At 35.2% G+C, this 12,644-nt stretch overlaps 2 protein-coding genes across 2 annotated transcripts; one reads left to right on the forward strand and one right to left on the reverse strand.

Annotated features, from left to right (window-relative positions):
- Positions 1-4,013: 4,013 nt before the first annotated feature.
- On the forward strand, positions 4,014-5,487 carry LOC116208905 (aquaporin TIP2-1-like). Its single transcript, XM_031542476.1, has 3 exons — positions 4,014-4,393; positions 4,501-4,760; positions 4,934-5,487. The coding sequence occupies exons 1-3, from the start codon at positions 4,234-4,236 to the stop codon at positions 5,306-5,308; spliced, it is 795 nt and encodes a 264-aa protein (XP_031398336.1). The 5' UTR covers positions 4,014-4,233; the 3' UTR covers positions 5,309-5,487.
- Positions 5,488-5,767: 280 nt separating this feature from the next.
- Positions 5,768-11,487, reverse strand: LOC116207022 (squamosa promoter-binding-like protein 7). Its single transcript, XM_031539871.1, has 3 exons — positions 10,669-11,487; positions 6,574-6,698; positions 5,768-6,335 (listed from the first exon to the last, which is right to left on the reverse strand). The coding sequence occupies exons 1-3, from the start codon at positions 11,187-11,189 to the stop codon at positions 5,977-5,979; spliced, it is 1,005 nt and encodes a 334-aa protein (XP_031395731.1). The 5' UTR covers positions 11,190-11,487; the 3' UTR covers positions 5,768-5,976.
- Positions 11,488-12,644: the final 1,157 nt, after the last annotated feature.

Raw genomic sequence — 12,644 nt, forward strand, 5'->3', positions numbered from 1 at the left:
TTCGGCTAATCTTTATACATGTATCACGTATATGTATTTTTTTAATTTCTCATATCTAAGAATATATTTAAAATGGGTATGGTTGAGTAATTAATCCATTCCTTTCTTTCATTTGCCCAACAGTCACACAAACATATAGGAAGTGGTAGATTTCAGAAAAAAAATTATCAATATGCTATCTATGGGCTTTCTCAAAATCCAATTTTGGTTTCTTTATCTATTATCTATTATTATCCATTATCTATCTATCTATCTATCTATCTATTTCTATTACTATAACAAAAAGAGGGCATTCTCTTCATTTTTCCAATTTCTGAAATTTCAATAAATAAATATATAAGAAAACCACAACTTTAACCATTCTAAAACCTCATCAACCAATTACAAAATAATTTATAATATATATATATATATGGGGAATTCTAAAGTACGATCAATAAAATTGGTTGTATCATACTATCAAGTAAATTATTAAAAATATGAGTAAAAGTTAACCATAAAAAATTAAGGACTTTTTTTTTATTTGTGCACTTATATTTTAAATTTTGAATAGTTTACTTTAGAACATGTACAATTTATTTTGAAATTCGTGCAACTTATCTTTTATGTTAGTAATTTACTAAATATTCAAGTATCTTACTAAAAATTTTAATAATTTATTTTGATTGTATGATACAACCTATTGCAACATAGACCACCTATATTGATGTCATTCCATTAAATCTTCTTTCCTTTTCTTTCCACTCTCTCCCTCTCTCCACTTTCCTCTCCAGTCTCTTACCTTTTCTCTCATTCCTTTCACATAAAAACTATTTTGAATTTTAAATCATTTAATATCGTAACTAAATTTCAGTTAATTTTGATTTTTTTGGGTGGAAAGAAAAATTGTATTTCACTAAGTATAATTTTCAAAATATATCATGACAAGTAAATTACAGTAAAGCATTTGAAGTCATGAACTCACGACATAGATTTATAAAATTAATGCCTACATGTTAGTATCAGCTAATTATATAATAAGATCATTTTGTTATGTGCAGATCTATTTTTTGGAGTTTTAGTAGTTCAAATATTTGTGATGAATTTATTTATTATAAGAGATACTTCGTAAAACATCCACTTGCGCGTAGCGTGGGCATCTCGTTATCCAAATAAGGAACATGATTGTCTCGGGAATATTTCATGCTTGTAGAAATTAGTTACCTCAATCGAAACTCATAAAAAAAAATAGATTTCATTATGAGAAATGCTTGTATATATGTGACCTATAGGACATATTAAGCTGGCAGTGAGTCATCCTCAAACTAATAAATTAATCAATTAACTAGAACACTTACAAGTTAATTAATATTTGTCTCTTTAAACCATTTAATAATGGATTATCCAATTAACTCTTAATTGGATTAGTCCACAAATCAAGATGGACGTCTAGTAACGTATCATCCCAGACAGTGAGGAGTTTAATCGAAAGGTTAGAACATCTTCTGGTGATTAGCTTTCATGTAATTAAATCATTCAATTATAAACTGTCCTGAATAAGTTAGGGTAAGGAAGAAATGTCAAATACTTATATTCATATGTAATAATAGAATTCTCGAGTAATTGTCTCCATGAAAAATATTACTCCTTTCTAATTTTCATCATACTCTGTCCAGAGATTTATTGAGGCGATACTCCATAGAAAATGCAGGATATTCTCTCGTCTTACTAGTATAGTGGAAAGCATAGAACATTTTAAATTTAAATTAGGATTTAATAGATTTCTAGGTCTTATTATACCCCATCGGTGGGAAAAAAGAAATAAAAAGATAACTGAATGGCGGATTTGCCGGGGTGTGCGTGAGAAACTCTTCTATATAAAGGAGATATCACGTGATAATGTCACAAGTCAATAAGAATTTATCATTTTGATTTTTAATATGTGGATAACAATAAGAAAATTTGATTGTTAATAAAAATAATTTATAATTGTCAAATATGTGCTGACGTTGCCGTCAGATTCACCCAGCAATGATATAAGTTTCCTTTCATGTCGACTGGGTGACGGTGCAAGTTATCATTGACCTCACCCGGTTGTAGATCGACGTTTTAGTCAGCAGTCACTGGCCATGATGCTAGTAGGGTGCTGGCTGACTCTCCCTTGACAGTGATTGCGCTACCGTCTGCCGATTCCAATTGACACCTTGGTTCTCAAGGTAGCCCGGCCGGACTTACTAAACCGATTCCGACAATTTATTAGCTGTCGACTGGGCCGATCTTACATGTGGCATAACACTATTTGTCAATGTCATGAAACCATTCATTTGATGGAAATCAATATGACTGAAATATATTATATACATGGGCTAAATTAAATTTTAAATATTAGAACGATCATAGACGGAATTTTTCAGGAGTAGGTATAATCTATCTATAGATTCTATACTACCCAGATTTAATATACTATGATTTACATAAGCTACTCAAAGATGAAATTACATTGGTAAAATCACATGACCTTTTTTTCTGACAAATTACCTACTGCTTTTTTTTTTTGCTACAAATTACCAACTACTTTACGTATCCTTTTCCCTCTCCCTCTCTCTCATCCAATCTAACATCCCATTTCCATTCCTATTTTGTCTTTTTCAACATTTAGGGCCGTTTGGTTCGGGATTCGGAAACGGAAACTGAATCGGAATGAGACGGAATAGGATAAAATGAGAAACGGAATGACAAATTTTAGCTTTTGTTTGGTTAGGGAATCCAAATTCAAATCCATCTCATGCATTTGGTTCATTACTCATCGAATCGGAGTCAATTTTTAAAATTTGCTTATTGTCATGCAAAATCAATAGGAAAAATGATACTTTCAAATAGTATACATATAATTTTCAAAAAAAATTATGAAAGTTAACATTACATGGTAAGAGAAGTATGAAAGTTAGATACCAAGTCTCGAGAAATTATTAAAACTTTTTTTGGTAGGAATTCAAAAACTTTTTTCTTAACTAGTTTTCGACACTTATAAAAGCTTATTATAATCAAATATTATTTTAAATTATTCATAAGTTGAAGCAAGTTGAAGATATTTGTAGGACAGTAAATAAGTAAAGAAAATGCTACCTAGAAAAAAGATATTAAAGAACACAGCAAAAAAAAAAATGACGAAAAAGTGATCAATCAAAGAGAAATATGGGGATGAAAATCTTTTTGTTGTAAAAGAATAATTGAAATAAAAATATTTTCCGTTCCTCCCTCTCATTCCCTCGGGAATCAATTACCCTAGAAAAGGGACTTGGGAACCGATTCCCGTATACCAAACAAAAACAATCGGAATGGGGTCCATTCTGATTCCGATCCAGGAGCTTTTTTTGATGAACAAAACATGCCTTTAAAATCCTCACTCTGCATATGTATTTTTTTTTGACGATATCTGATTATGTATTTATTTTTTCGGTGGACATCTGAATATGTGATTTTAATTTCATGTTATAATGTCTAATGGATATGGTCGAAAATCTCACTTAAGAGTGGAGACTCGGCAGAAAATGAAAATGAAAAAAATTGTTTGCGTTTAGTTTTTTTAAATCAATTATATGAGTTAGTATGTGCCTTGGTAGTACAGGTCAGTGTCGATCATTATAATTTTGAATTTGGGAAATTGAAAGATCAAAATTAGATTTCATAACCAATAGAGTTTGGAGAAGTTTCAAATTCGAGTCACCCTAGAAATCACATAGGAAATTACTCTCTATTGGACCTTGTGGTCAGACTGACATGTTTCGTAAACTTGCAGGATATTCAAGTGGATTGTGAGATTAATCGGGTGAAGTCCAGATACCCTCGTTATAAATAATAATAATAATAATAATAATAATAATCACAAATCCTACAGTTATGATGCCAAGGTACTGCCCTTTTGTATAATATAAAATAAAATATGCGATCCTACCGAGCGGAAAAAAAAAGTTCAATAATATGCGAGGTACTATGGTAGAATTTGCGTCCAGTGCCACAAACCGAGAAAGAGAGAGTGAACCAGGAGAGTGACAAACTCCAATGCAACTGCACGACAACTGTGGGTGGGGAAGGAGGGAGTGGGGAAGCAATTTTTCATGAACAGTTACCGAACTATGACAAACGTGCGTGCGCTGCTTCGGCTTTGTATAGCTAACTGCCTTCCCAAGCATCTTTTAACTGCAGGCGGTTTTATACTTTTCAGGAATTCCGGCTGGAGGAGGAGAAGAAGAAATGGGAGTGATCAAAGTTTCTTCCTTCCTGAGAGCAGGATCGGAGTTCCTCGATCTAATGGAGAGCCTCTTAAGCAAATCATCCCTCCGTTCCTACTTTGCCGAGCTCCTCTCGTCCTTCATCTTCGTCTTTGCTGGCGTCGGCTCCACTATGTCATCCGGTGAGTCCTTTAATTAAGCGCATTATTTCTATTTGTATTGACAATCGGCCGAGTGGCCGACTAAGAGAGGGACTTATATGTCATTGTGCCGTTGCTTGTCCCCCAAGCTATGTTTACGGGTTCAGAGTCAGAGGCCACTTCGGCAGAGGCCCACCTACTCACGGTGGCAGTTGCCCATGCTTTTGCAATGTCCGCTGCAGTGTTCATGTCGGAACATATCTCCGGTGGTCATGTGAATCCGGCTGTCTCGGTGGGATTGGTTGTAGGAGGTCAAGTCAGCATCTTAACCGCATTGTGCTATGTGGTTGCTCAGTTGCTCGGGTCCAGTCTAGCCTGTGCCCTCTTGATGCTTGTTTCGGCAGGCCAGGTAAATCAGTCCTCCCTTGATTAGAATCGCAGTTCCCTAAATCAAGACTGTCATCGATGTCTATGAGCCACGGGATTATCAATTTGAACCTGACAATTAATGCACATCAGCTCAGTAGTTAGTCTGAATTTATCACCACGTCTCCGAACTAGCTTACATAATCAAAATTGCAGGCTATCCCCGTAGGTAGGTTGGCCCCACGGATACCACTTTCAGGTGGTGTGGTGATGGAGGGTATCACGACATTTGCCATAGTATGCACCGTCTCCGCAGCCAGAGACCCACGAAATGGGTCCCAAGGGATCACAGGTCCGATGGCAATTGGTTTCATACAGGGGGCGAACATCATAGTGACAAGCCCTTTTACTGGCGGGTACATGAACCCAGCCCGGTCCTTTGGCCCCGCTGTGGTCTCGGGTGATTTCAGGAACCACTGGGTATATTGGATCGGGCCCTTCTTGGGAGGTGGGCTTGCAGGCTTCATCTACCGAAGCTTCTTGGTTCAAGCCACTGGTAACCAGCGCACCAATGCGAATGTAGCAGTTTAGATCCACTTCTTGTGCAGATTTTGGTGTTTCTATGGTTAGGAAATGAATGAGGAATGCCAGTTGAAGGTGATCGTGCTTGCCGGTTGTATCAACATCATTTGATTGATTTATTTGAGAATGAACTCGTTCAAGCACAGGACAGCAGGTTTCTCCTGCTAATGTGGGAATGGTTACTTTAAACTGTTCTTCGATCTCTAGTTGGTCAGATGACTGCGTAGCAAGTAGCTCATTGTTCATTCACTTGATGCCACCAGAGTTCCGCAAGTGGCTTGGTGTAATGACAAAGGCCAACCATCAATCAAATGAGAGGCAATCGTGGAGGCTGAGAACCTGTGAACCGGAACTGGGATTGAATAGTTATTACAGCTAACAAAAATCTCATAATTACGAAATTGAAGCTCGTTAATTCAAAGTATATGATCCATTCAACTTCTTCACGTGTGACCTACGGATGATAAATTTGGTTATAAACAAACGAGCCTTTATCATTATAATCTGTACAGCAATAATCTTATATCAGTATACTTGCACGGTCCGACAAACATAAGAATATCACTCGACTGTTGATACGTCGGGGCCATAAACTCATTGAAGGCTTATCACGAGTACTGGGAACGGGTGAAGTTGACAATGGAAAAAATAAGTGAAAAAACCATAAATCACTATCCCTAAAAGGAGTTCCACAGCTCATAACACTCCTGCTGTTGTTTCCCCCTCATGGGTAGCCCCCCAAACGCTGAGATCGGGCTCTGCATGAGGTCAAGAGTCACCTGCTGGCCAGACTCGTCAGCGCTCTTCAAGGTAGGCAGGACTGGATGTGGTACCTGATGCAGGCGCATCGATGAGACAGAGCTGCTGCTGGGGCCTGAGTCCATCATGCACCCTTCGAGGACGAGCTGATGGGCTAAGATGGTCGCCCGGTGCTCAGCAATCAGTTCACGTAGAGCAGCACTGCATTGGAGGGAGAGGTTGGAGGGAAAGAGTCCACAAGTTTCGGTAGTTGATGACAGAAGAGAGTAAGCACCTCCTGCCGAATATAAACAAGAAAGCATTCTTCTCATTCCGGTGTGCTAAGTATAAAAAAGTCTAAGTTCACGATACGGCAACGAAAATTAGTTCTAACACGAACCATTATGTTCGTACTTAACATACGCCGATTCACGACAAGCTGTGCTGCCGAGGTAATTCAAGCAGGAATGCTAACTACTGAAGAACATGATTGCAGCGCAGGAAAGAATTAATTACAGAAGAAAGTACGTATTAACCTTGAGAAGAGGTTCGTGTCCGGGGAACATAATCGTGAGAGCTCTTTCTCCTGCGCTCGTTGTGCCCTGCTAATCTTCTCCTACAGCTCCTCTTTGATTCATCAAACTCCGACACCACATGAAACCTGTAACATACGGAAATAGATGTCAACAGTTACATCAGTCTGTCGAATTATCCAAGCCTGATGCACTTGCTCGTAGTCGTAAACTTCCTAAAGGGTGACCTTCCCGGGAAGGAGGGAGAGGAAACAGAAGGGGGAGCTCAAGTGGGGTGGGGGCCCAAAGCCAGCAACCTCCCACCAGGCAACGTAGCAGCGGCGAGCTCGCTAAGGTGTGGACGATCGACCAGAAGGCTATTATCGACCTCCGTTCTCCTTCTTCTCATAATTATTAAAAGAATAATTCTTTGAAAATAGTTAATAGTAATACAACTCGTTTTGGGTGTGATTACTTTTTTATTAATTTTCCTGACGTGGTTAAGTCGAATAGGATGCCATCTCAAATTTCTGTTACTCCAATTTGACGCCTGAATATTTTGATAGACAAAATTGAAGTTCATGTACAATATTGATGGCAAAAGTTTTTTGAGAGCTAAGCAGTTGGCCGGAGACCATTTTGATAGTTTAATACTTTAATCTTAGAAGCAGTGATAGAAAAAGCAACAAAAATGGAACATGATTTGAAAACTAAAGTAGAAATTTGGAAAGCCTTTTTTCCCCTATCTAGAGTACACTGTACTCATGGCTTTTGAAAATTTAACAAATTTCAACTAATCTAATTCAATCCAGATAGACTCACCAAGCTGTAAAACTTTTCAAATTATAAATTTTTTCTATTCGAAATACATTAATCCGAGACCTTAAGAATTATACGCCGAACTTCTTGAACAAAACCATACTGATAAAGTCTTCTTTTAATTTTGATATTAGATCTATTATCATTAATACTATATAAAGGGATAAGTGGCATGTTTGTTTCAACTTAATTAATAAGTGCTTAAAAATTAATTACAAGTTAGTTATAAGGTAAAGTGAATTGAAGAAATATGGAAATATGAGAGATGGGTCTAAATTACTTAATCATTAAGTAAAAAAACCATATAGTGAAATAAGTAAAATAATTTGACTTAATGAAATAAGTCATTTCACTTTGCGAATAAAAAAATCTACGCTGGGAGAACTTTATTTCTTAGTGAATCGATTTGACTAGACTTGATTAGTCGGAACCCGATTTTACTTCTAAATACTAGGGTACAGTCCGAAAAAATAAATCATTTTTACTTATTGGTGTTCTTTATCCCTCACGATATATTTCTCATTATCATCATTCATACTCACTTCCTATACATTTCTCCCCTTAACTAATTAATCACTTAATTTTTAAGCACATAATTTATCAAACAATACCTTAATGTAACCATTCAATTATAAATTGTATGAAAAGTCTAAAATGCCCCTTAATTTTTATCAAATAAAAAATAGTATGGTGTGTTTGGTTTTAGAATTAAATAGAGTTGAGTTTTGATTTTAATTGAGTTGTAATGATTATGTTGTTGAATTATAAAAAAAGTATGAAAATGTAATGAATAGTTGAGAGGATATAATGATTGTGTTGTAGTAATAAATAGTTGAGAGAAAGTAACAATTGTGTTGTTAAATTTTGGAAAAAGTAATGAATAAATGAGAGAAAGTAATGATTTTGTTATTGAATTGAAGATAAGTGAAGTTAAGTGGAGTATAATTAAAATTAAAGTTAAAATTGGTTTGTGAAATCGAATAAGGTCTTATATTTGGAGGACAAAATTATCCATTTGATGATTTTATTTTGTATTTTGGGTGAATTGTGATTTTCACTTAAAAAACACGTGTCCACATTTTTTACTTTTGTCTCTCCTGAATTCTCCCATGTCCACTTTCTCTATCTTTAATATCTCGTTTTGCTTTTTCTTACTTTTTAATTTAATCTTTATTTTTCATTTTTATTTTCCCCCAACTCTTTCTTATTTTTTCTTCATCCATAAACTTCTATTTCCTCAACAAATCCCCTATTCAAAAGTAATTGGAAGGACATAATTAAGTGCAAACATTGCGTATTTCAGGCCACACACACACACACACATATATATATCTTGCTGGATATTTTTGGCCATATCCTATGTGGATGAAGAGAGCATGTAAAAATTTCTATTTATTGAATCGCAATTTCAAGAAATTAAGCTCGCGTTTGGTTTTTGAGTTGAATAATGATCCAACTTAACTTGATTTTGTGCAATGATTATAAGTGTTGACAAAAATAATGAATGATGATATATATATAGATATGTACATATAGATGTAAAAGTAAATGAAAAATTTATTATTAAAAAATTAATAAGTATATATAGAAGTTTATGAAGAATTTATTATCAAAAAATTAATTATAAAATAATTAGAAAAAAATATGTAAGAAAATTTATTATCAAATTAGAGAAAAAAAAGTAAAGAAAAAAATAAAATAAAATTGAGTTGAGTAAGGTTATCCACTTCTGCCAAGGCTGTCAACGCCCTAGATATTTCATTCAAGGATAACCACGACCCCCTTCTTTTAGAAATGAACAATAATACCCCTTATTCAAGACTGACATACCCGTATGATTTTTCAAATGGAGACTTGATTGGAGACTGATACTGTGATACTCTTAAAAATTAGGGGCATTTGGTTTGATGTAAAGTTGGGTTTTTACCAGAAAAATTTAAATTTTGCATCGTATTTTACAATTTTGATTGTAAAACTAACCATTATAATCATTTTTCTAAGTTAATCCCTTATAATCGTTGTCTTTACTGATTTTGCATCCAAAAAAGGTGGAATTTTACAACCGCGAGACTCATATTATCCATTTGAGAATAAATCATAAATAAAATTATCATTCACATATTCCAGTGACCCAATATATTTATCAAATATGACAATCTCATATTTTGGTCTATAATGAAAAATATAATTCTTTAGTTTTTCTCATAATCTTCACATTTCTTATAATTTAACAATAGTTGCAACAATTGTAAAGGAATAACTTAGAAAAGTCACCTTACCCACAAATGAGAGGTCTCCTGTCCGTTTGAAAACTTACAGAGGTATACCAATGGCTCTTGAATACTGATGTTGTTGTCGAGACAGAATTTTGAAATAGCACATATTTTGAAATTCCGGTTACAAGAACCAAATCTGAAGCTTCGTTATTTTAGCTAAATATGAACTACATTTGGTTTCATTTTTTTTGAAGAGAATCCTAAAATTCGAAAGTTCAGCTCCCTGGCTAATCTAGACGAGCTAATTCAGCTCACTAAGGGGTGAAGTCTTCCAGCGTGGATTGATGTGTTTAGTTTTAGAGTTAAGTAGAGTTAAGTTTTAATTTTAATTGGATTGTAATGATTATGTTGTTGAATTATGAAAAAAGTATGAAAAAATAATAAATTATTAAGAAAAAGTAATGATTATATTGCTGAATTGTGAAAAAGTAATAGATAGTTGAGAGAATTTAATAGTAAATATTGAATTGAATGGTTAAAAAATTGAGAAAAAAAAGAAAAAAAAATTAATAATTGTGTTGTTGATTTTTTTTATAGTAAATAGAGTTAAAATTTTAAAAACGTAATTATAAAACCAAACAAAGCGTTAGCGTTCATAATATTCGAATTCGAGACATTATTTAAAAAAATAAACGTTGAACTACTGAACCATTCCACATTGATTACTTTTTTTTCACTTGATCAGAGTGTGATTTTATTGATTCCTCTCTTTCCAAATTTGTAAGTATCTTCCTTTTTTCAATTGGCCCAAAATTGTACATTACTTATTCTTTTTTGTGTGAACCAGAAATTCAACGGTCCTGATAAATTCAGGTCCAAGTCGAATAGCCATAATATGGGATAAAGCTCTTTCTTTTATTGTGAATTTCCTCCATTCATAAAATTCGAATATAAAATCTACTTATGAAAACAAATAGCGAACTATTTAAATTAATTCATGTTGGTAAAATTATCGACATTATCCAAAAATTAATAAAATAAAATTGGTAACAAAAAGTAACTTATTGAAAAATATATAGAAAACCTGCTGCACTGCTGGCAGAAGCGCTGGGGCAGGCCGAGCACGACCACCACGGGAGCCTTGGAGTGCTCCTCACACACCCTGTGCCTCTTGTGGTACTCCTTGGACCCTTCCAGCGTCACCTCGCACCCCTGCACCTGGCACCTCGCAACCACCGCCGCTGCCCTGCTGCGGTAGTAGCCACACCTCCCCCTCTTACCGCCCTCGGAGAACACCCCGGCGACAGCGGAGACTCCGTCCCCAAAGTGGCGCCAGTGCCGCTTCCCGAGCCCGAGGCACGTGAGATGCGGGTCGGCCTGCACAGCCGAGCCAGCGGGGCCGGCGTGGCGGTCGACTGAGAGAGAGGAGTTGGCCAGATCGAGGCGGGGAGGGGAAGTGAGGTAGCCGCCACTGCCGCTGCCGACAGTGTCCCAAGGGCAAGGGAGAAAAGGGACGGCGGTGGTTGTGACATTACAGTAAGGCCCTGCAAGTGCAGAGCTGTCTGATCTGCAGGTGAGGCCGTACATTTTGCCGCCATTTTCCATGCCTGCTGGGCCGTGGTCCTATTGACAGTGGACGCTGCAGCCGTATTATTACCAGCTTACTACTGTCCTCCCTGTACATGAGCAGGAGGCGGCTCTATATACATATATATACATATATAACACAATAGAGAGAGCGAGAGTAAGGGAGAGAGAGAAGGGGGTTAAAAGTTTATGTTGTCGGTGTTGTCAAGGGGGGAAGCAGAAAGAAACTGCTTTGCGAGAGGGAAAGGGAGGGAGAGAGAGAGAGAGAGATGGAGATGGAAGTCAGAAGTGGCGCAGCTGCAGCTGTCGACTCTTTTTGTGTCCGCAATGACAGACAGGGATGAGATGGAGAAAAAAAGAACGTTTTTTTTTTAAATAATAGTCTAAAAAATCGCAAACTTTTAACTGTGTTTTAGACCTATCAATGTTTTATTTTTTTTATCTGTAACATCACAAACTGTCAATTAGAAGGGGGTATAATATAGTGATTCATGTTTTCGTTTATATTTGATATTTAGTGGGATTATTTTAGTCACTTTTTTATTTATTTAGAATTTTTCCTTCATTATAATAGACTTTAGACTTCCTTTATAAAAAATTTACAAACTTTATTAGTGGAGTTATATTGGTTCCTTTATTAGTTATTTAGAACTTTTCTTTTATTATAATAGACATTAGACCTTTTTTGTAATTGAAAAGGAAAATTACAAACTTTTCTTCAATACTGTATTTATCAAAATTAACGAGTTTTTGTTGGTTTGAATTATAACGGCATAAACGTGGCATATGAAAACTAAAATGACAATTTTTTGTCTCCATAAAATTATAAACTTTCATGGTGCGTTTGATTTTAGAGTTGAGTTTTGATTTTAATTGGATTTTAATGATTCTGTTGTTGAATTATGAGAAAAAATGTGAAAAAGTAATGAATAGTTGAGAGAATTTAGTATTAAAAATTGAATTGAGTATAATGGAGTTGTATGTGGATTTAAGTATGGGACTCACCTTTTTTACTTTAAAAAGTTGATTTTTATTGTGTAGTGAGTATAGTTAAAGTTAGAGTTAAAATTTTAAAATTCGATTGCGAAACCATATTAATTTTTTCTTAGATCTACTATTTTATATTTTATTGTAAAATTGCAAACTTTTTTCTCATTTAATTATTTCAAAAATATTTATAAATTTCAATGCTCTAATGATTTGAAATTTAAGTATATTTCGTATGGTGCCGTACCTGACAATCCTCAAGCGTTGGACGGAGGTTTGTTTGCTTAGTAGGCAAGTCAATCTAATGCTATGGCATGAAGTAGCTTTGTTACCCTAATTACCGACAAAGTTTTTTTTTAACCTAGTTCCTACTTCTTATGTACATAAAAAAATCATGTAAGTGGCAAGGAGTTTGTCTTATTTAGTAGGATGCAGTGTCAATCTAAACCAATAGGGGAAAGTGACATAGCACTAGGGCCGGCAATA

Source organism: Punica granatum, chromosome 5 (genome assembly GCF_007655135.1).
Source record: "Punica granatum isolate Tunisia-2019 chromosome 5, ASM765513v2, whole genome shotgun sequence".
Lineage (NCBI taxonomy): Eukaryota > Viridiplantae > Streptophyta > Magnoliopsida > Myrtales > Lythraceae > Punica > Punica granatum.

Coding starts and splice junctions, on each gene's coding strand:
- LOC116207022 (XM_031539871.1), bottom strand. CDS start 11,189: ATGGAAAATGGCGGCAAAATGTACGGCCTCACCTGCAGATCAGACAGC. Junction 6,699..10,668: donor TTCTGCCAGCAGTGCAGCAG/GTTTTCTATATA, acceptor CGTATGTTACAG/GTTTCATGTGGTGTCGGAGT. Junction 6,336..6,573: donor GACACGAACCTCTTCTCAAG/GTTAATACGTAC, acceptor TATATTCGGCAG/GAGGTGCTTACTCTCTTCTG.
- LOC116208905 (XM_031542476.1), top strand. CDS start 4,234: ATGGGAGTGATCAAAGTTTCTTCCTTCCTGAGAGCAGGATCGGAGTTC. Junction 4,394..4,500: donor CGGCTCCACTATGTCATCCG/GTGAGTCCTTTA, acceptor TTGTCCCCCAAG/CTATGTTTACGGGTTCAGAG. Junction 4,761..4,933: donor TGCTTGTTTCGGCAGGCCAG/GTAAATCAGTCC, acceptor TCAAAATTGCAG/GCTATCCCCGTAGGTAGGTT.